The sequence below is a fragment of the Ambystoma mexicanum genome, chromosome 9 (assembly GCF_040938575.1).
Source record: "Ambystoma mexicanum isolate Mex_15411 chromosome 9, UKY_AmexF1_1, whole genome shotgun sequence".
In the NCBI taxonomy this organism is placed as follows: domain Eukaryota; kingdom Metazoa; phylum Chordata; class Amphibia; order Caudata; family Ambystomatidae; genus Ambystoma; species Ambystoma mexicanum.
Window position 1 is genome coordinate 806,851,147 of NC_090931.1, and position 21,791 is coordinate 806,872,937.

The 21,791-nt window shown below is 44.6% G+C and overlaps 1 protein-coding gene across 8 annotated transcripts in view; it reads left to right on the forward strand.

Annotated features, from left to right (window-relative positions):
- Positions 1–20,664, forward strand: part of KCTD18 (potassium channel tetramerization domain containing 18) — a 465,170-nt gene extending 444,506 nt beyond the window's left edge. For all 8 annotated transcript variants that reach the window (XM_069615783.1, XM_069615788.1, XM_069615785.1 and 5 more), the window contains one exon: positions 19,264–20,664. In XM_069615783.1, coding sequence (XP_069471884.1) covers positions 19,264–19,873 — 610 coding nt within the window. In that variant the 3' untranslated portion in view covers positions 19,874–20,664. The remainder of the gene's footprint in view (positions 1–19,263) is intronic.
- Positions 20,665–21,791: the final 1,127 nt, after the last annotated feature.

Here is a 21,791-nt window from a genome sequence, read left to right on the forward strand (position 1 = left end):
ACTAGCAATATGCAAACCAATCAAGCTTCCGTGCCGATTCAACATGCTGTCCCAACACAAGGAGACCACATTCCATCCATATCCTCAAACTATGAACTTGGAATCTTGGCTCCTGAAGTCATAGCATTAGGGCATTTAAATCTTCCACAAAGGTGTATGGATAGCATTAAAGAAGCACGAAAGCCTAACACAAGACACTGTTATTTGAACAAGTAAAAAAGATTTGTCATTTGTTGCAGGTCACACAACATAAGTCCAATTGACTGTTCTCCATCAGACACACATACTTCACTATATGCTTTACCTACTAGACTCCGGTTTAGTCTTTAATTCTATCAAAGTACACTTAGCAGCTCTGTCTGCTTACACTACTCAAAACAAGATATGGTGGAAAGTACTAGTTATCAAGGCATTCATAGAGGGAACAAAAAGGCTATGCCCTCCCATTTCTAATCCACCACCAAGTTAGGACCTCAATGTTGTACTCACAAAACACATGGGTCCACCTTTTGAACCTAGGCTCAAGGCCAGTCTGAAGCATTTTAACTTACAAGACTGCTTTTCTAGTGGCAATCACTTCCATAAGACTAGTTGGTGAATTGCAAGCACTTTCATACACAATACCCTTTCATTATCATCCACAAGTACAATGTGGTTCTTCGAACACATCCTAGAATTTTGCCAAAATTCAAATCAAAGTTCCATGTTAATCTATTAGATTAACATGGAACTTTGTTTTCGCGCCTTGAAACACTTGTGTATAGGCGTGTTACAAATGCCATATCATATAATTGAACCTCCTACTTTATTCCAGCATCCTTCAAATTCAGCAGAAAAGAAGCCCCCATTCCCTAGATGTAAAGAGGGTGGTATTGTACTACATAAACAAAACAAAACCACTAAGGAAAACAGATCTCTGTTTCCATAACTGCTTGGAGAAGGAGATCATGTTTCTAAAAATGCGATCTCCAGATGGATACTCAAATGCATCCAGCTTTGTTACTCTCTTGAATGTACCTTTTACGCCAAAAGGCCACTCTACATGAGGCACAGGGGCTACTTTAGCATTTCTTGCAAATGTTCCTTTAGATGCAATTTGCAAGGCTGCTGCTTGGAGTTCCATTCGTACCTTTACTCGGCATTACTGCCTAGACACACACTAAAGCAGATTCACAGGTGGGACAAGCATCTTTGCCGCTGTACCTTCTCACAACCAACCTCCTTCTCCAAGTATTGCTTGCTAATCTATGCATATCCAAAAGCCTCAAAAGGCATACATACTCACTGTAATCTTATTTCTGATGCTTGTATCTTCTTAGATTCACATGCGCCTGCCCTTCCTCCCCTACCGGAGTTTGAAGGTGCATAGATGTTTCTATTTATCTTGCTACTTTATCTTTCTTGCACTAATGCAAACACGTCATCCTCCCTCATGTCAGAAACAAAACAATCTGAGGGACGTCAAAGTGTGAAAGACCATGGGTACAGTAAATGTCACACTAGGTCTAGTATTACAGACACACCCAATCAACGTCCCTTTTTGAGTTTCAAAAACAAGTCATGCAATACTGCGCGACTACCAGTTGATGTCGGCCTATTCAAAGAAACCTGAGGGTATTCTTCCAGGTAGATCTCAAGAATCCCTTATTCAAGTGGCCAGGGGAAGGGCTGCCGCTCTCAGATCCCAATTGTAACGCTCACCTGAATCCCTCGGAGGCGCGGGTCTGGTCTGGGCGTTCTCCGAACCTTCCAGAGTCACTCGCAGGTCTTTGGCACCACCCTGGAAGGGCCCCCTCCTTACTGTGATCTTAATCTGGAGAGTGAGATGTCTGCGGGCAGAGAAGAAACAGGGGTTAACGTCTGCCTGACGGGGTTTCGGCCCTTTCCCCTTCCTGACACTCCTACGACTCCCGTAGGCCGCACGTGCTCACCTTAGGTAAGTAAATGCGGCGCTCTCCATCCTGCGTCTGTGCAGGGGCGCTGTAGCCAGTTACTTCACTGGACGATAGTTCAGCCTTTTATTGCGGAGGTAGAGTCCAGAAGGCAAGACCGTCGTTAGCTGCACGAACGGTAAGTGCCTTATTTGAGTCTTTTATTGTCCTTTCAGAATCTTGTCTCTTTGCAGGTCCGGTATGTTGATCCGGTAAGTGGAAAAGTCTGGAGTTTTTTGCAGGCAAGCAAAAGGTTCATCTGAAGTTAAATGCACTTTTAAATGTCTTTTTCCCCTTTTCTTTCAGGTCGCGGTGCAACCGGCGATGAAGACTGATGCCGAAGGATCGTGCCGGAGGACCACTTGAGGCACGTGAGTAGAAATGGAGTCCTGAGCTCGAATAATGTCCTTCTTGTATTTTACAGGTGCGGACAAATGGCGCAGAACGGAGCTTGCGGAGACCGTGGCACAGGTAAGCAGATATCATGGAGTTATCGCTAACCTGTATTCTTTGTTGTTGCAGATGGCTGGAGAACGAAGAATCGCTGCACGAGGCCTTGGAAGGCGCCGACGGGTGGTAAGAGCAGCTCTGGTATTTTCTCGTGCTACTCTAATGTTCTCGTTTTCCTTTTCAGATGTCACGGAAGGCTGGAGCTGGATTTCAGGAAGGTAAGTTGAAGATTGTCCTGTTTTCAGGTGCAGAAGAAGAAGATCAGCTGCAGCCGACACGGTGAGCGTCCTGCTGCTATTGCAGAATAACGCGAAGCACGTGAAACCAATCGGGTGTGGTTTAAATAGCCTTCAGTAGTGCTTAGGCGTCTTCTTCCACAGCCTCCAGAGGTAAGAAAAGAGTTCCAGTATGTGGTTCTTGGGAGTGGTGCTGGCCCCACCCAGCAGTTAAAGTAGTCCCAGCAGGATTGGATGAAGAGTTCATCCTGCAGGTAGGAAGGCAGCATGGTCTGCAGCAGGTAAGTCCACCCAAGCACCAATCCCTTTTATATATGCCCGGCGCTTCCAGTGCCGGGACTGGGTCCCTTTATGAGCATGAGCCTGGCGCCACTGGCGCCAGGACAAGGTCCAAAAGGCCCCTACGGGGGCCGGCTGGTGCCTGGAATGAGGGTCATGACCCTGCTTCCAAGGATGTTGGGCTAGGTCTGACACCTTGGGGGCAGTGGTCATGACACCAATCCAGGAGGCGGACAAGCGAGGGAGGATCACCTGGGTAGGGGAACCTGGGGTTCTGCTTGGAGGAATACCCCAGGAGAGACGTGGTATTCTACCAGGGACAAAGTCCCTGAGGCTTTTTTTTGGTTATTCCATATCCACTTCCCTTCCAACCAAAAAAGCTTCCTTAATAAAATCCAACCACCCTGTTACACTCTAAAACCACAACTCCCAGAACCTTTGTTTTTCTTTTACCTCCCCGAATACTCCCGGACATTCTTTTTCATGTCCCACTGATTGTTCTCTCCCGAAATCCCAGTATACTGCATTGACATCACACTACCATTCCCACAATCCCCCCTGTTCAGGTAACGATAAAACTCAGTCATTTTCGTTCGTTCCACAACTCCTACCAATCTTCCGTACTTACCCAAACCACTAGCATGAGGACTATACAACCCGTACAACGGCTTTTCTCCATTCTACCGCATAGGATACTCAAAAATCCTACCCCCCTCTTTTTCCGACACAAGCACTGGCTTGTACGGAAACCGACAATGGGCTAATGTTACTGTTTACCTGACATGTCCCGACACAAGGGTCAGGCAGAGTCAGACAATTAACCAGAATCCCACACACCTAACGGCCCCTTGTCCTCCCCACAGGGATAAAAGGTGGAGGACAAGAGCACATGACGAGCAAGGCAGACCGCACGACAAGAGCTAACTCAACGCAGCAGTTCAAGGCGGCAGGAGGCTGACGAGGAGAGAAACGATTTTGCCCTTTCCGAACTAGAACCGTGAGACCTCCGTGGAAGGAAATGTAAGACCACGAACAATAGCCCAAGTGTGTTGCAGCAGATGTCAACGGTATACAGAGCATGCATATTCTGATAAGCAGGAGAGAGGGAGACGTCTGCTACCGTGGTACCGGCCTTGACTCCAGATATACTGAAAAGCCAAGCATTTCATCACAGCCGGTGAGTCGAAGGGGAACCAGTAAAGAAACCGGACTTTCTTGAATGAAAGTCGCAAACTGGCACATTGAGGAAAGTTAATTGTTATGGGTAGACCAGCTTCAAGGGGTCCGGGCCCACGTGGGTGCACACTCGAGACACTCTGGTCGATACCGTGTTTGAAAGAAGCAAAGTATACCAGAAGGCTGTAGGAGAGCCGCCAAGAAAGGTCAACTTGGTCATACAGGGGTCTAGCCAAATCCCTGTACAGTTGAAAGTCTTTGACCGGAAAAACCACGGTGACCTGTCAAAGACATTTAGATTTGTGAATGCAATAGAAAAATATTTTTGCAAAAGCCAGAGTGAACCCGGTGGAGGGAGGCCAATATTCGAGAAGGGTCCGAGCCCGGCAGACGGGAGATCCAGAGGGTAGAAAACCATTACCCCATCAACACATGAAGGCAAGAATAAGAGATGTTTAGTATACAAGCTAGAGTGAACCTGACGGGAGAGAGGATGATAGTCGAGAGGGGTCTGTGCCCAGACTCGGGGGTGAAAAATCACCACCCCAAGTGTAATTCGAAAGAACGTTTTGTTTGTTGTTTGAACCTATCAGATCCTCAGAAGCAGGAGAGACAACCTACGAAGATCCTGATATTGATGAGAACTGTTTGAGGGGTCTGCGCCCGGAAAAGGGGGGACCTAGGGGTGAAGCCATCACCCAATGTACATTTCAAACAGAACTTCTTTTGTTTTTATTTTTCAAACCCATCAGGTCCTTGGGGGCAAGAGACTTTTTGAATAAAAGAGACTTAACCCCCGAAGGTCCTGATACGTGAAGCTAACCTGCTGTCTCGGGCTGGGAAAGCTAGAGAGTGTGCTCTGCTCAAGAGTCCCGCCTTGTCCAATGCTCAAAAAGTGGGGAGGGAAAACCCCAGCTAACCCATCCTAGCTTATCATTTGTGAACACTTCTTTCTTTCTGGTGAAACCCTATCCCACACTCTTTTTGGATTCAGCGTAAAGATTGGCAATAGTTATTTTTTACTATAGGCTCTTTTATTTGACACAACACCACTAGGACTGCCTTATTATTTTTTGATGGTCGTAGCTTGCTCCCATCTTAGATTTAAGTTTAGAGTAGCTGTTTTTCCAACCCCACCTATACAGTTTAATAAACACCCTTGAACTGTGATCACTTGTTTCTGTCTATTCTTGATACCATGCCTTCCTTACACTATGCATAACATGTGAATCTCATCTGATACAAGCATCAGAAATACGATTACGGTGAGTAATATATGCTATATATATATAGTGTTGAAGTATTTTTACAAGCAATATTTAAAGTGTGCCTGAGTGTAGTATTGTATTAAATAATTGTTATATTTCTAACTTAATTGGGATATGGCAAGCAAACCGTGATTACGGCCAGTATTTTAGTTGAGACATAGGTACACCTCTTCCCAAGACAGAGGATGTTGAATCAATTAAGGGTGAATGGGACAAATAAGTGACTCTGGCAGAAGATGTCACACTAAAATGTAGCGGTAATCAGTGTCCATAACTTGTGGACAGTCCCGTCCCATGCACACCTATTATACTGATACATAAGTATGTCACCAATAGAGAACTCACTTCACATTTAATGACCTGGGACCAATCGTGAACTAATGCATCTTGAGATTTAATTTAACTAAACACTGTTCAAATCGGCAGGTACTCAAATACTGAACCACTGATACCGACTTTGCCAACCTTTAGGATGTCCGCCTATACTCTTATTATAAAGTCTCAACAAACAATATTGTTTTTACTTTGACACCAACATTCGAATTCCACATTTTTGCCACATTGGAATGTTTCTCTAACTAGAAACTACATATACCATGGAACCCGGACGCAATACTCATCACATTAGGACGTCCATTATAACTCGTAATGTTGCCTAGCAACGACTCAATACAATATCTTAGCAACGAGCCACACTTGCGCTCGTACGAGGGAATCCGGCAGCGTTTTACTCTGTACTACAAACCTGCCACTTCTAAATCGTAAGTCTTAACAAATAATCGGAAATGAACTAACCACATGCATACATACAAACGTACTGGGTGACAGACTTATTCTGAACAGGAATCTGACTCGATGTAATGTTGGCATAGTAACCATTTTACACGACGACACGTACCTTGCAGCGATTCTTCTGATGCCGCATAGACCTCATGTAAGTAATATTTGACTCATACCCGAAATAACCGCACGTTAACTCTATGTCCACTTAATGAGAACTATCCGATCCATAGGTAGAGTTAAACAGACGAAATCTTGCCATTTGAGGACTTAATAAAGAACATACAATCTTGAGATCTATATAATTACATTTACCACCAATCAAAGGGGCATAAAAAGGTAGGACCGTCTATCATGTAGAACATTTAAATATTAAGTAAAAACATAATCATGATTCAGATCATTCTTACGAGTATCATTCACAGGTCATTTGCCCAATACTGTACTTCTGCCGCAGAGATGGATAGCGCATTTAGAAAACTACCTACCTAGTTACGAGAAACAATTAGGTGAAGTATCAGAAAGACTAATCTTAAAACAAAACAACAAATCTTGTGAGGCTATTGTTTCTGACATTATTTCATATTTGTTCATAGAATTGAAATGTAGGAAATCAAACAAAAGTTGATCTCTAGCTCCTGATGAAGAGATGGATATCTCAAAACGCACAGAGCTCATTTTATATATAAATTGTTATTTGTAATTACTTCTCACTATGATGTTTAATGAATATAATGATTTACTCATGTATGTAATATGTGACTAATCTATTTAGATTACTAGTAAATAAAATACTGACTGCGTTCAGTACTATTACGAATGGTTGTTTACAAGTTATGTACAATATTACTGTGCAGAAGTATAAATAACATATCTACTGACGTTTTCTTCAGTATAATAGGTGTGCATGGGACGGGAGTGTCCACAGGTTTTGGACACCTATTACTGCTATATTTGTATTTTACCTGTGTGGGATTTATCAAGTATGCTAAGTGTTAACAGTACTACACAACGGTGCCCCCTACCTCCTTAGTTCAGGCTTTCTGCTTGGTCAATTTATAAGAGTGGCTAACTGGGGTTATGAATTACTTTGCTAACCATAGGTTGTTTTTTCCAAGTCCTATGCCAGGTAGTGCCTTTGGAAAAACACTCCTAACAAGCACTCAAAAGAATTCACAAGGAAAGAGCTGGTTTAAATGTAAATGCTTCATAAACATAGAATAAGGAAAGGTCCACACTTTGTCTGTAAAAATATATTATCTACAATGAAATTAGGCAAGAAAAATAATTACAGTATTTACTGTTAAGTAAACTCAAGTACCCTTTCAGACTATTGAAAATACACAGACTACTGACCTCACATGATTATGAAATGTTCACACAAGTCCATTAAGTCCACCTGGACCTTTAGTCGGGCTCACTGGCCTCTGTAGGAACAAATAACCCCAAATCCCAATGTTAGTCTATGAGACTATAGGTCGGATGTCTGCACACGGGATCCACAGTTACAAAGGAATGAAAGAAGACCTTCAAAGGGTTGGGAATACCGAAACAACCAGTCAGAGTTCATTTCTTCATTCCTTCGGACGAGATTGCAAAGGTGAGTAGTAACATCACCAACAGGGACTACCAGGGTTCTGTTCTGTTCTGGATGGACTGGGTCAGCAACAAATCCCTACAGCCATGGAGGAATGAAACCAACGCCTGCAGGTGAGTAAGGGTACACCCAGCCTAAGATAAACGCCAGTAAGTCTGTTTGAAATTCCTCCGGTTTCGGAGTCTGCACAGGCATGCTAACAAGCAGCAGCTTAAGAGGCTGCAGTTGTCAGCCAGGTGTGTAGGGGCCTGCATTGGAGCCGTGGGTGAACTAAAACCAGTGTAAGCCAAGTTTTAGACCCTTGGAAGATTTGGACAAGAGTTGCCAGGCCTTTCAGCAGTAGCAGGACAGGTTGCAGTTGTGATTAGTAAATCATATGGCCGGAGGGGACCAAGCAAAGACCATGACCCCGGAGTAACAGACACAGGAGTCCAACTCAGGTCAGAGGGGAAGCACAGGTGAACATGGCAGTTTGGCAACTTCTTACAAGAGATGAAATGGTGAACTTCACAGGTCGTAATGTGATTAAAGTGCAGCGGGACAAGCCACTGAAGGTCTCCAAGGCAGGAGAATGGTACCAGGGTCCAGCTCCATAGTCAAAGTGTTGAACAAAGGGTCAATCTGAGGCAACAGCCAAGTCACAAAGCCAGAAGGATGCAATGCTCAGTTTGATGAGTTGAGCAGCACAGACTAGGACTTTTGGGACAAAAAATGCCTTTAGACCAACAGATCCAGTTGTTCCCTCCAAATCAGGGGGAAGGGGTACTGTACAAGGTTCATCCTTGTTGGAGATGCAGAGCTTCACCTCCTGGTTTCTTGGCACTTAAAAGATTCTGTTGCAGAGCTTCCATCATTGTTCCTGGGTGAGTCATCTCACTGGATGCTTCAGGATCAAATCCCACAATTTGACAAGGAGCTGGTGCAGTGTGTCAACTTTTATGATATGATATGGCATTTGTAACGCGCCTATACACAGGTGTTTCAAGGTGTTGCCAAAACCTGAAGGTAGAGAATGGCACTTGCTGCTAATAATGCACTCCTGCACCCTTCAAAGGTTTGGTGGGCAGCTAATAAGTGATGGCCACCACACACCATCTTTCCCAGGAATTCTCCCTTGCAAACTCTGAGGACGTGGATTGCTAAGTAATTCCAGCCATCCAGTCCACTCGGGTACCTGCAGGCAGATCCACAGAGTCCTGTGTGAGCTCCTGGCCAGAGTTTGCATCAGATATAATCTCTATACACATTTGCAGGGCGGAATCGTTGTGTTACCAAGCTGGGTCACAACACTTCGCCCCTGCTCGGGCAAAGCACATTGCACGTGCCCCAACTCAGCTTAGTTGGAATCTGGCAAACCCGTAGGAACCACATCTTTCCAAACAAGGGGCACCAAAATGTATTTTTCTGAGCTTCTGCCGGTAATACACTGTAACGTTTGATGTCCGAGAAAGGTTATAGCATTTGCTTTTGTTCCTATTGTATGAGCATGAAAACACCCAGGAGGTAAACAATTCTGTTTCAGGCCAGTACCTTGGCAGTAAAAACCACAGCCCTGCATAATGCCAGCATGAATTGCTGGCGTTTTGAATGGCAGAAGGGTTGAAATAAAGTGTGGTGTAAAGTGGGCCAGTGTGCTGGAGGCAGATCTGTATTGCGGAGCAGTGGGGACAGGCACGTCAGGGTGAGCACAACTAGCATGGAGGATTTGCAGGATTGGAGAATGGTGGGTTATGTTGTGCAGTGCTCCAGATAAAATGTTGAAGTAGGAGTGTTTTACTTCCTATTTATTAAAGTTGTGATTAAAATGATTTTTTGAGTAGTAAAATGTAACTCCATTTCCTAATGGGAGTATTTTAAAAGCGAGTAAAAATATTTTAATTGGAATGATGTTTTTGTAATAATTATTTCTTTGGACCTTGTTATTTGTGCACGTTAAATGATAGGAGATTAAGAATGAAGCAATAATCCCATTGCCATGGGAGTATTACCCGGGGCCCATAGTGACAGGCTGGAGCGTAGAGAGGGGCTTAAAGAAGGCCCTGGGGCATTACCCAACTCGGTAATGACCCCCGCCCCCCCACCCCCAGCGATGGGATTGTTGCTATTAGTACCTTGGCCCGTTGGTCTGGGGTACTAAAAGCTTTTTTCTTCTTTTGCGAAACGTTGTAGTGTGTCGCAAAGGAAGGAAATGGCATCTTTGGCAGGGAAAACAAAGTCTGTTTACCCTTTCCCATGGCAGCCATTTAAAATGATTTTAAAAAAAAAGGTGAAACAATATGGCCGCCATGGAAAGTAGAGAAGTGACTACATGTAGCCCCGTCTTCTTTTCCATGGCGGCCTATCGCAGATCGGGAGTAGCCGCGCTGGGGACAGAAGTGTTCCCAGCGCGTCTGCTCCCGAAATGGATAGAAAAGAAGGTAAGAGGGGGTGGGGAGGGAAATCTGTGAATGAGGGAGGAGGGGACTACTTACCTTGTTCCCCGGCGAGGGAAGATGGCAGCTCATGGCGGGCGGGATTAACATCTGGTAATAGCACCCCAAATGCCCACTTTCTGAGCCTTTTCATTGGCTGAGAGCCTACCCCCACCCCCAAGCCTCGCACCCTGCTAGGTACTAATAGTAGTTTCTTCCTCTGGTACAGCAGGCAGCACTGCTGGTGCAAGCCTATCCATGGAGCTGTTTGGGTGAAAGCAGGGGCACAAGGTCCTATATGTCTTTCCTATTTTTTGTTGGGAGTATTTGTATCTCCTATTTTTATTTTTTGCGTGTAGTTGACTATCTTTAGGGAATAAAAGTGGCCGATACACCCATTAGCTGTAGGGATGGTGGTGTGAGGGTTAAACAGGGATTCAGAGGGGTTACCCCATACATGAAGAGATGCACAGGATACTAAAGTGGAAGGCAGACACTTGCCAGCATTGTGGAGGACAGAAATGGGAAGGCTGCACGATTATGCCAGCGGAAGGAAACGGGCAGAAAGATCTAGACAGAAGATTCTGAACAGCATACCTTTGAACAAAATACAACTCCACATTAGTAAGCCTTTCTAGCCTTCTAACCCTGGTTTCCCAAGAAAACACCTCAAAACTAACAAACATCTTGAATGATTTTGTCCTGTTTAAGTACAATCAAAGTGTTGTAACAGACTAGTTATGGACCATTTTCTCCCTGGTTTTAGAAATCGGAAAGAAAAGTGTTTGACATTTTTAGGTTAATCTGATAATCCAAGGCTCAACATAAACAGAAAAAAGTCCTAAAAAAACAGCTTACTGTCAGCTCGGAACAGTTTTCCAGCTGACAGAGAATGCATTTCTATAACCCTTCTTGCTGATTTGTCAGCTACTATCTTGGGAATCCCTGTCTTCATAGCAATTAAAAACATGGTTTCAGAGTTTTTATACGTGGAGGCTTTAAGGAGCAAATTTAATCCTGGTGGAATGGGGTTTCCTTATTGCAGGGCGGAACCTGGTCCAACCTTTAAAATGCTTCCTAGTCTCTTAATTGTGAAGCGATAATATCTCCACATCAACCTTTTTGTGAGCACCACTGACTGCTATGTAGACTTTGGAAGAGTTCACTTGAATAACTGCAGTGACCTTACTGAGAGACAAATGTTAAAAAAAGCAAAATAATATGTTTGAATTAATGTACCTCTCTGAAGCTCAGTGGCAAAAACAAGGTGGTTACATTTGGCTGTTATTCATACATTTAGAGCACTTTTAAGGGGGAACAAATATAAACTCTTATCATTCAAGTGCAGAAGAGAGTGTAACCACAACTTCCATGGTCACAATCCCCCAAATCTGTTATGGGGTGGACTGAAACACTGATCCTCATACTGGGAAAAGCCGGTGAGGACACAGCCAAATGGATCACCTCAGAAAAACAAATCTGATTTGGCAAATGTAGAGCAATTAGAATCAGTAGATATCCGAAGTGTGTCTGTGTTTTTTTCACTATCCACATGAGCAGCAACGAGAGGAAACATTGGAGGAATATGTGTTTTTAAGATGAAGCATGTTTGCTTGGACCACCTCGCCCATTCTAAATGCCAAATATGGGCAGTAGGCATTCTAATCCATTAACCAAAAGGATGCTTAGTGTATCCAGACTGTAAACATTCATCAACACTCCTTCTCGATGTCCCCACTACTCTTGGTTAGCAGAATGACTTCTACTGAAAGAATATGCTTCCTGATTGAAATTCCCTTGAACATGTTTTGCTGACTTAATCATACACTTTATATTGATTAATTTCCAAATGTAAGCGGCCAGTCGTCAAAACCTTTGGGCTGTTTGTCCTCTTGCTTCTTTATAATACAACCTTTGCTGTCATGTTGTCTGTCCAGTTAATCACTTTCTTCTCTGTGGAAACCTAAAGAAAGCCATAAAAATGACCTTCAACTACAGGAAAATGATGTAGCTCTCTATGTTCGGACATTGAAAAGGCTTCAACCTACAGAAACCCCATCAAGTGTATTTTGACAAATTTGATGTCAATTATTCCTATGGATCGAGTGTAATGATAAGGAGCATGTTCCACATAATTGGGGGGCTGAGACACCAATTGAGAATTTGCTCACAAATATAAATATTCTAATCGTGTTTGACTTGTGCTCCTTGTCTTGAATCAGCCTCATGCCACACCTGCCTAGAGGTAGCTGTAGTTGTCCATGTATTTATAATGTGTAAACGTCTTACCATCAGAGGAGCACCACAAGCCTACAAGTAGTTGCCATCAGAGGAGCACCACAAGCCTACAAGTAGACACATGTTCCAAAATGCTCAGGAACCACCAAGCTATGGGTTACTGAAATGTTCAGAAAATGGTGAATTGTTGGTTCTAGGTCATATTTCCGCATTTTAAAGACCGAACACAAATGGACTGATTTTCTTTTGGCCATTTTTGTGTCGGCTTTAAAATGCCGAAGTATGACTTACTGCACACCACACCACCTCTCGCAAGGTCATCCCCACCACACCTACTCCCGCTGGTTGAATTCTTAATTAGTACCTCTTTTCCAATGACGGCTATTCTTGGTCACTATGTGCCTGTCAGCCCTTGCGGCAGGGGCATGACAGTTCGATTTAGAAAGACCACTCTGTGCAGTCACAGAGCGGTCTTTCTAAATCTTTTTTTATTGCTTTTTTAAAAACGATCATTTAACTTAGTACCACACTGTTTGCTTGAAAGCAGCTATTCTTTTTATTGGGTAAGATATTCTGCCTCACTGTGCCTAAAACTGCCCAAATGAACTAGGTAGTTTGAGAGTTAGTGACAGACTCCTTCCTAGAATTGATTTCAAACCTGTGACGAACACGGTCTGACCTTGCTGGTGTGGTTTCCGGAGAGGCCGAGTGCTGCCACAAGCCAGCAATGCTGGTTGCCCAGAAGTGTCACGAGTAGGATTTCCTGGCTGCCCTCGCCATGCCCATGTGCAGAAGCTAGAGGATAGACACATTTTTGATGCGCCTGTCCCTTTAAGGGAATCGAGGAAGGCTGGCCCTGTGGAGTCGGCAGAGCCTGCATGCTCTTCTCCCTTCGCACAGGTGCAGAAAGTATAGCCACAGGGAGAAAAAATGGGGACCTGAACCCAAGAGCTTTAACACAAACTGTTAACGGATGTACGTGATTATTTCAAATACAATAACACGAATTTGACATGACTGTAACAAAATAATCACGTACATGGCCCCGCCCGCAATCCCCCAAACCCTCTACCCTTAAAAACGTACCTTCTGCTCCTCACTTACCTGTGTTTCATCTGCACAGCCACAGCACCGTCCCAATGATGTGAGTTCTGCCTCCTCTTTGAGGGGCGGAACTTCTGCCGGAGGGTCTGTTTTTTTGCCGGTTATAACATTCTTCGTCCTCACTTTTCTGTTTTATAGAAGCAGGGAACGCCGCCACCACCCTCAAATTCCCTTCTTTGACATTTTGGGATTGCGTTTTTTTACATTGCCGAATTCAGCATTTTCTCGCTTGCAATATGCTAGATTTGAGATTTTCGTTTAATACTGATGTTAACCATTCCTCTTACAATTCAAAGAAGGAAGGGGATGATGTCATGATGCCCGCTCCCAGGGAGCCGGTTCAAGCCCTGCATCCCCAAAAGCGGACATCCAGTCCCCAGCAACCCCCTATAGGGGCCCTTTGGACAGTATCCTGGCGCCTATGGCGCCAGGCTCATAAAAGACATCAGTCCTGGCGCCATAGGCGCCAGGCTCATTATGGGAGTGCTTGGGTGCACTTACCTGATGCAGACCATGCTGCAGGATCCCGGCCTCCTTGAGGCCTGAAAGGAACTACTTTACCTGTGGGACTAATTTACCATCCGGGCGTGGTCGGGGAAGGATACATACCTGATTGCATGAAGGATACATACCTGGAACTTCTTCCAAGGCTATTTAAACCCCACTAGAACAGCCACACGTGCTTCGCGTTGTTCTGCATCTAGCAGCTGGACGCTCACCGTGTCTGCTCCTGCATCCTGACTTCTGCCACGCCTGCCAGCTTCCTGGATCACCTGCAAAGGAAGAGAAGAAGAGAACAGAAGAAGGAAAAGTCCTTACCTGCTAAATCCGCATCCCGGAGACATCTCGCCGACAATCCTGAAAAGGAAGACTTTTATTTAAAAGCTCATCGCGTTGATCGCTGCAGCGCCGCATTCCACTCACCTTTACAGGGCACCTCCATATTCAGCAGCGATCATCCGGATTCGCAGTCACGCCCCAGCGCCTAGGGACAAAAAGACAAGAACAAAAGGTGAGAGAGAGAAGGGAATAAGGAAAGCTAAATCTCCATGTTAAGACTTAACTGTTGATTCATTCCCTCTTCATTTCGGGTCCACGCCGCAACCTGGCATTTCCGGGCCCCGGCCTCTAAGGGGAAAAAGAGACATCGGCGTTAATGAGCGAATGAAAAGAAATTACCAAAAAAAGCTCATTAAAGACTTACCTGATTTCTACAAGGATTTAACCTCTCATCTCGGGTCAGTGCCTGTTCCCCGGCATTCCGTACCCTGGCCCCTATGGGGAAAAAGACACTAGCATTAGTACATTAATGCATGGACACAAGGGGAACCTCTTATCAAAAAACTTACCTGGAAGCCAAGCAAGTTTGGTTCTCACCAATCTGAAAATCCAGTGAAGGTAACTGGATACCAACGCGCCCCTGCATCAGAAGCAGGATGGAGAGCTCGTCCTTCCAGACCCTAAGGTGAGACGCTACGGGGAATCACAGAAGGGTTTCGAGGAGGATGAGAGGGGAAAGTGGGAGGCCGATTGCATTACCCTGCAGACAGTTAATCCCCTATTTTCGCCTACAGAAGGATACTTCTGCGAGCCAGACAAGCCAGATTTGGGGGCCCGGTCCAGTCCGTCTTCCGAACCCTGCGCATCACCTTAGAAGAGGTCACAGCAGCGCGAACCAGGCCAGCACCTCCGTGGGAGTCAGGTGAGCGTTACAGATGAGTACTAGGAGCTGGTGGATGCCGCGCCTTATGCCAACCTTTTCCTGGGTTTGTACTTGCTGCCGGTTGGTAGAAACAGTGGGGCCCGTACTCAAGGTGCCCAAAGTGCAGTTCTTTTTGATTTGACACCAACGTGGAGCAGAACTATACGAGGAGCACGATTGTGAACTATTCAGCTCTTTCAATTTAAGATACGCCTAACAAGAGATAACGAGACATTATCTAATATGGATCACCCATAAGGCCTCCAGCCAACACCCAAGCGCTGCTACATTTATTACCAATCCAACCTTGATAAGGACCTGGTGTAAGGTCGAAACACGCGTCGGCACCACTTTCTCAAAAACCTTGAAAAACTACAATAAACCAACAATGAAACACTAAAGAATTTGTATGGATCCTATTTATTATGCTCATCCGAGACAACAGAGTTACATACATATGATGAAATGTACTAGCGCCAAGTGAGTAGAAATGCCAACCAAATTCCTCTCACAATGTCTCTGCACTTAGACACTTAAGGCCAGTTAATCTAAAGGAGTCTTCCCTGAGAGTGGGGCAGCGTGTGCCAAGCAGAGAGAGGAGTACCCATGGGGAGAGGCTGACCAAACCCACATCCAAGCTGCAAGTGATCCCCTGGGGTGGGACTCAGCCAATCCCCTTATCAACAGCATAGGGAAACGCACCCAAGTTTCCTTATTTGAGAGGTGGGCTGGAAGGTGGGGGGTCAATGCCCTATAAAAGGAAGGGCCTCTGCCAGAAGGCAGTGGGAGTAAGGAGAAATGGCCAGTGAAGGGAACAGAATGAGTTGGAGCAGGAACCCAGGCCAGATGAGACCCAGGGGACTGGAGGCTAGCAAAAGCAAAGGCTAGGAGAATGGAGGAGAGACCCAAGGGGCTGAAGAGAGAGGGACCCAGAGGACTGGGAGAGGGTGGAGGGCGGGATCTGGATTACTGTGGGTGGGGGGGGACATGGGTACTGGTGAAATGGAAAACCTGCAGAACTGGCGAAAGGGAGGACCCTGGGCACGGGGGCAGACAGAGAAAGACCGTAGAGACTTGCGATTGAGGGTGGCAAAAGAGAGACCGCAATAAAGAGAGAGACACACATCGAGAGAAAGAGACACACCCTGGCCTGGCAGGGTGGAGCATGAGAGAGAGAGAAACCAAGCAGCTGGGAAAGCAGGAGTGAGAGAGAAAGTCAGAGACCCAGGAGGCTGGAGTGAGAGAGCGAGACCTGGGAAGCTACGGAGGGGAGAGGGGGCGAGTGGAAGAGATTGCATGTGAGACAGATTTGCAAGGAGTGTTCGCAAAGGAGCTGAAGGTGGTAAACATTGAATAGGAGGTGGTAAGAGGAACCACAAAAGAGGCAGAGAAGTTAACCCTGAATTAAGTGCCTAAAGATGGAGTGTTGAACAGATTAGAGAAGTAGGGAAGAGTGATTCGAGTGAAGCAGAGAATCCCTGGGAGTAGGGGAGAAGAGGAAAGAATGTGCAGCAGGAAATTAAGAGAGGAGGAGGTGACTGAGAGAAGATGCAAAAGGAAGCTTGGAGCGGTTGCAGGAACGAGGCAGAGGTGATGACGCAAGGGAGATGCAGGGGAAGCACACGTATACTATGGAGAGAAGATACCAAGGGAAGGTCTCCCTGATAGCTTGTGGCAGGACGTTAAGGAGGCAAGAGAGGTTGGGTTGGAAGTCCATAGAACCAAGACCCTGGGAGATCCAAGTGGTAAAATGCCCAGAGATGCTCTGTAAAGACCTTAGAGTGGCTTTCTGTCTGCCTATGGCCATGGGCCTAAGTTTAAGGCCAACTCCTGCATGACTCCGACTACAGAAAAGTCATCTGGCTCCTGCGTAGATTCGAGACACGGCGGAAGGAAGAGACCTCTGTACTGTCCCTTAGCTGCACAATAACATTTCCAAGGAAGCTATGAATTTTAGAGACTGGGACTTTGCTTAAAGATACTGACGTGGATGGACTCTGTAGACTCAAGAGACGAGTTTTATTTGGCATTCTGTTTTTTGGATCAACCTTCACCTATTCAACGCATCTGTACTTTTCGGCTTAGCAACAACAGACCAAACCTTTGCTTTGGACCCCTTTGATCGTTCACCAGAGACACTGATCTTTGAGTTAATCCTCGGAGTCAATTATGACCACGATGTAGTAATTTTATGCACATTTCTGACCTAAGAATCGCTTTGCTCAGGCCTGACTTAGCTCGGGCTGGCGGGCCATTAAAGGCCATGTCTGCCCTGGCAGGGCATGAAAGCCATAAACTCCTTCCTTTCAGAAATTAGCTGCAGCCTTGTCTTTGAATATTTGGGGTGCTGAGCTCAGACCGAATGCCACAGCACGATTTTGATATTGGCCAATTTTCCTGAACCTTAGACACTTTTGTAGGGAGCCGAAATTTGCATGCGAAAGTAAGCATCCTGCAGGTCCCCGGTCTGTTGTATATCCCTTCTCTGGCATCTTGTACGGATGTGAAATGCAAACTGTGTATGATACGTGCTTGATGGATGTAGAATGCATGCATCTGTTCTGTTGTCTAAAGGGTCTGTGTGATGTGTTACAGGGAGGTGCATGGGTGTGTGTGCATTGTTTTCCATTTCGGTGCTGGGCACGTAGGGAAATGTTGATATGCTGCTAATAAAAGCATAACCGTTTGTATGTTAGCTTTAGTGAATGTCTGGTGAGCTTGGCATGTCTTGCTGAGAGATGCATAATGTAATTCCATGGTTTTCATATGACCTTTGAAGAGATGAAACAGGAGGTAAAATTCAAAACAAGGATTTTGGCCAAGATGTAAAATCTGAAATATTTACGTATGGTGTCCTTGTACTATGACAGGTGTACCAAGATAGTACCCATCTTCCTCACTCGGTGTGGTTCCATGTGTTAAAGTTGCGGCAAAAATGGCTGTGGACACAAAATATTGCGGCAAAAAGGCAGTGGTTTTGCCGCTGCAATCCATGTTAAGGATGTGGGGGACACCCCTGCAACCCCCGCTTCCCTTAAAAGGTGTAATGGGGTACACCTTTAACGGATCAAACCACAGCATTTTTAAAGTGATTTCTTTTTTTACAGGCAACATTTTTGCTGCAATTTTATCACTGGATTCCCTCAGTGTTTGCAGGCATCCCCTTCCTATTCCTCACTCTTTTTCTCTAGTACTTGCCTTTATCTGCAGAGATCAGAACTGATGAAGACGCTGGAGAAAGTACTGTATTTTTTGCAGATGGTTACCAGCTACTTGTGGGATTGCTGATAATGTAGCTCTATGGGTTGTACAGCTGTTGCAGAGTTCTGTAGGTTCCTTGACCTACTCTCATAAAGGCTGCACAATCTTCTCTTTCTTAGTTTTATTAAAGGTTAGATCGAAGTTGGTAATAAGAATACACATCACATACATGCCAAGTGGGAATACCTGTGTGTGATGATCATTGTATAAATAGCCACTAATATTTTTGACTTTCAGACATTGTTCTGCCATGTTCCCTGGGAGGTGTGTATCCTCTTCTCCGATTTCACCACAGTGCCCTTTTTGTGGTCTATTTTGGTGTAGATGTGTAATGTTACATGCTATGTGTACTTTTGAATTCAGTGGCAAAATGAATTTTCTTTTTTTCCATTTTAGGTCTTTGTTCAAAGGGCTTGTTCCTACTGTCTGCCAACTCTGGGTGGGGGTTTCTAAAAGTCACATATGATGAAATGTGTGTGCCACATAACTCTGTACCACATTTGTTCTCTTATTAGAGGAGGTGTTTTAAACACGAGGCTAGAAAACCTTCACTTTGAAAAATAGGCTCAAATTCTCAAGCATCATGTAGCAGAAGCATTGTTTAACCACAGATAAACATAAGTACTTGCAAGTGATCATGGTCTGTTGAAGTCCAAATTGATTGTGAAATTATTTTAACTACACCTTTTAATAGCCAATGCGACACTGATTTGTATTTCCCGAGCAATGACTTCAGGGAGGAAGTGGTGATGTAGCTCTGAATTGCATTGTGTTACTGTACTATTTTAAAGGAAAGGTTGGCAAATATTTGTTTATTTTTGTTTTTACAGACGGATCATAGACTTCAGTGAGGAGGATCAGGAGCAAGAGGGTGTGAGGTCTAAAGCCAGTCACAAACCCATTCGGTTTTCTGGACCATCCACCAGCACCCAGATCAAAATCAAGAATTCAACTGCAGTGAAAGTTGCTACCCTGGATATTCCCAGGACACCTCAGCGTGCTGTGATTCCATTAAAACGATCCAGTAATGGTGGTTTGCTACTGCGCAGAACTGTTTCTGCACCAAGGCCTGCTGATGGAAGCCCAGGGCCTTCCAGCATTAAAACATCTCCTGCAGTGTCATCAAAGCAGACCTCTCCAGAGAGCTCGAAGACCACCTCGCCCACTGCTTCCTCCCCACAGCAGCCAAAAAAGCCAGCTTTGAATCGTGTTATTAAGATAAAGCGGACTCCAGTGTGTGCAGACTTGTCTCCACCGCCAACCTCTCCCACCTCCTTATTCGTCATTGGCAAAGACCAGAATACGGTAGCCCCATCTGTTGAAATGCCCTCTCAAGCACCGGGAGACTCCTCCCCCAAAAGAGAACTGGGTTTGACAGTTGCAAATGTTAATGCCGTAGAGACTGCCTTACAGAATGACATAACAGATGTCAGCAATTAGACTGTTTCTTCTGTCAGGCTTTTGTTGTCGGTGTTTTCTTTTATGTATGTAGAATTCTATGGGTGGAAGTAACTTTTATTTGTCAAAGTATTTCATTTTATTCGTTTTTTTTTAATTTGTATTCTTAAAACTACCCTGGATTGCCTCTGGAGTGTGTTGGGCCTCTTTGAGATTATTACGCAAGTGGAAATGAACAAAATCAATTTTCATAGTCATTTTTAAGCCTCTGATTTTAGTGTCCACATTTTGAGTGGAATTTCGATTCATTTATATCTGCAAATGGTTTGTTCCTGTGCCAGAATGTTGCTTCGTTTACATGTGTGTGTATTTATAGACGTTTGAGGGCACAACAATGGAATGCTGTTTTGCATTCAATACTCCAGGTCAAACCATTTGTTTAGAGAGGGCTGAAAAAAATAGGACCACACACATAGGATGGCAAATGCCATGCTGGCTGCTGCCACTTCAAAGTGAATCCTCTTGGTATTCTTGTCAGGTGTTGGCTGCAGATGTTGGGCTTCACTTTACTTTCATAATTGATCATGAATTGTACTAAGTTTGATTGAGAAATAGGTTTGCTTTTTTTATTTTTAGAATAGTGCACATATTTTGCACAGGAAACCTTCTAAGAAAGAACCTTTTAATCGTTTTTGGTAACCTTCGTGCGGCACCTTCCTATTCCACTCACACCTTTAATCTTGTCTTTAATGCAAGAATGCCAAAAAATAGTTTCCAGAAAAATGTCTTCGGTAAGATCAAAATAAATAATTGACCTGTGAGTTCTTTCCCAAGTATTCTGTTGTGTTTTTCTTTGAAGTCAACGAATGTCCATTGTCCGTTCTGAAAAACAGCTTGAATGTAACCCCCTTTGTCTTTGCAGAGCTAAATTGCACAGAGATGCCTGGCTACTTTCTTATTAGAATGCATGTGCATAGCCACTTTAATACAAGGACCTCAGGAGATCGGTAGCTACCATTGATGGGCACTTTTTGGAGTGTTTGTTTAGTTCATCTGCAACAATAAAGTCATTCTAAATTGATAATGTAGGGCTGCTTAGGTTGAATGATTTTTTTAATACAATGGCACCTACTCCAACCCTTTTTTTAAGTCTGTTGTGGATAGGGTGGGCCACATTTATTTGTTGGTTAAAATGTGTTCCTTGCCGTGAATGTAGTAGTTCAATTCTATCCCTCTAGTGCAAAGCCCTGAGTATTTTCAATTTTTACTAACTGACTTACCAACTTTTCCCTGATGAGTCCTCGTCGGAGGCCTCAAGAGGGATGCAAATACTGATTGTGCTCGAGAGATCGAGACACCAAGAGATGGAGAGAGTGAGACAGGCGGGCCGAGAGCGAGACGGGCCGGGAGCAAGACGGGCCAGGAGACAGACGGACAGAAAGCCAGACTTTCTTTCACAGTTGACTGGGATCCACTGGCTGGTGGCGACCTTTGTATAACTCTGGTGGGTCAGCACAAGAGAGAACCCCTCTTAAATCTAGTAGATGACCCAAAGGCCAGACATTCTTTCTTGAGACAATGGGAGACAATGTTTCCATGGGTGGTGATAGCTACTGCCTGTCTTGGAGAGCAAGGACTACAGTTGCCAAAACTACATACAACCAGATTGTTGATGATGCCTTGGGTTGAAGCCTAAAGGCACACCTGGGAGATGGCCCAAAATAATGCCCACAAAAGATGAATGTGGCCTACCTTCATGTTTTTTTTTAATACTTTATTTAACAAGGTTCTTGTTTATAATAAGAAATCACTGAAAGCATTCAATTTAACAGTGTAAAGTGAGACGCCATCCACTCTGTATAATAACTTACATAGCACATTGATGTCCATCCATCCTCTTACAGTGTTCGCTTACCAAGGAGACCAAGTAATCTGTGATGGAGTTTCCTCATTGTTTCAC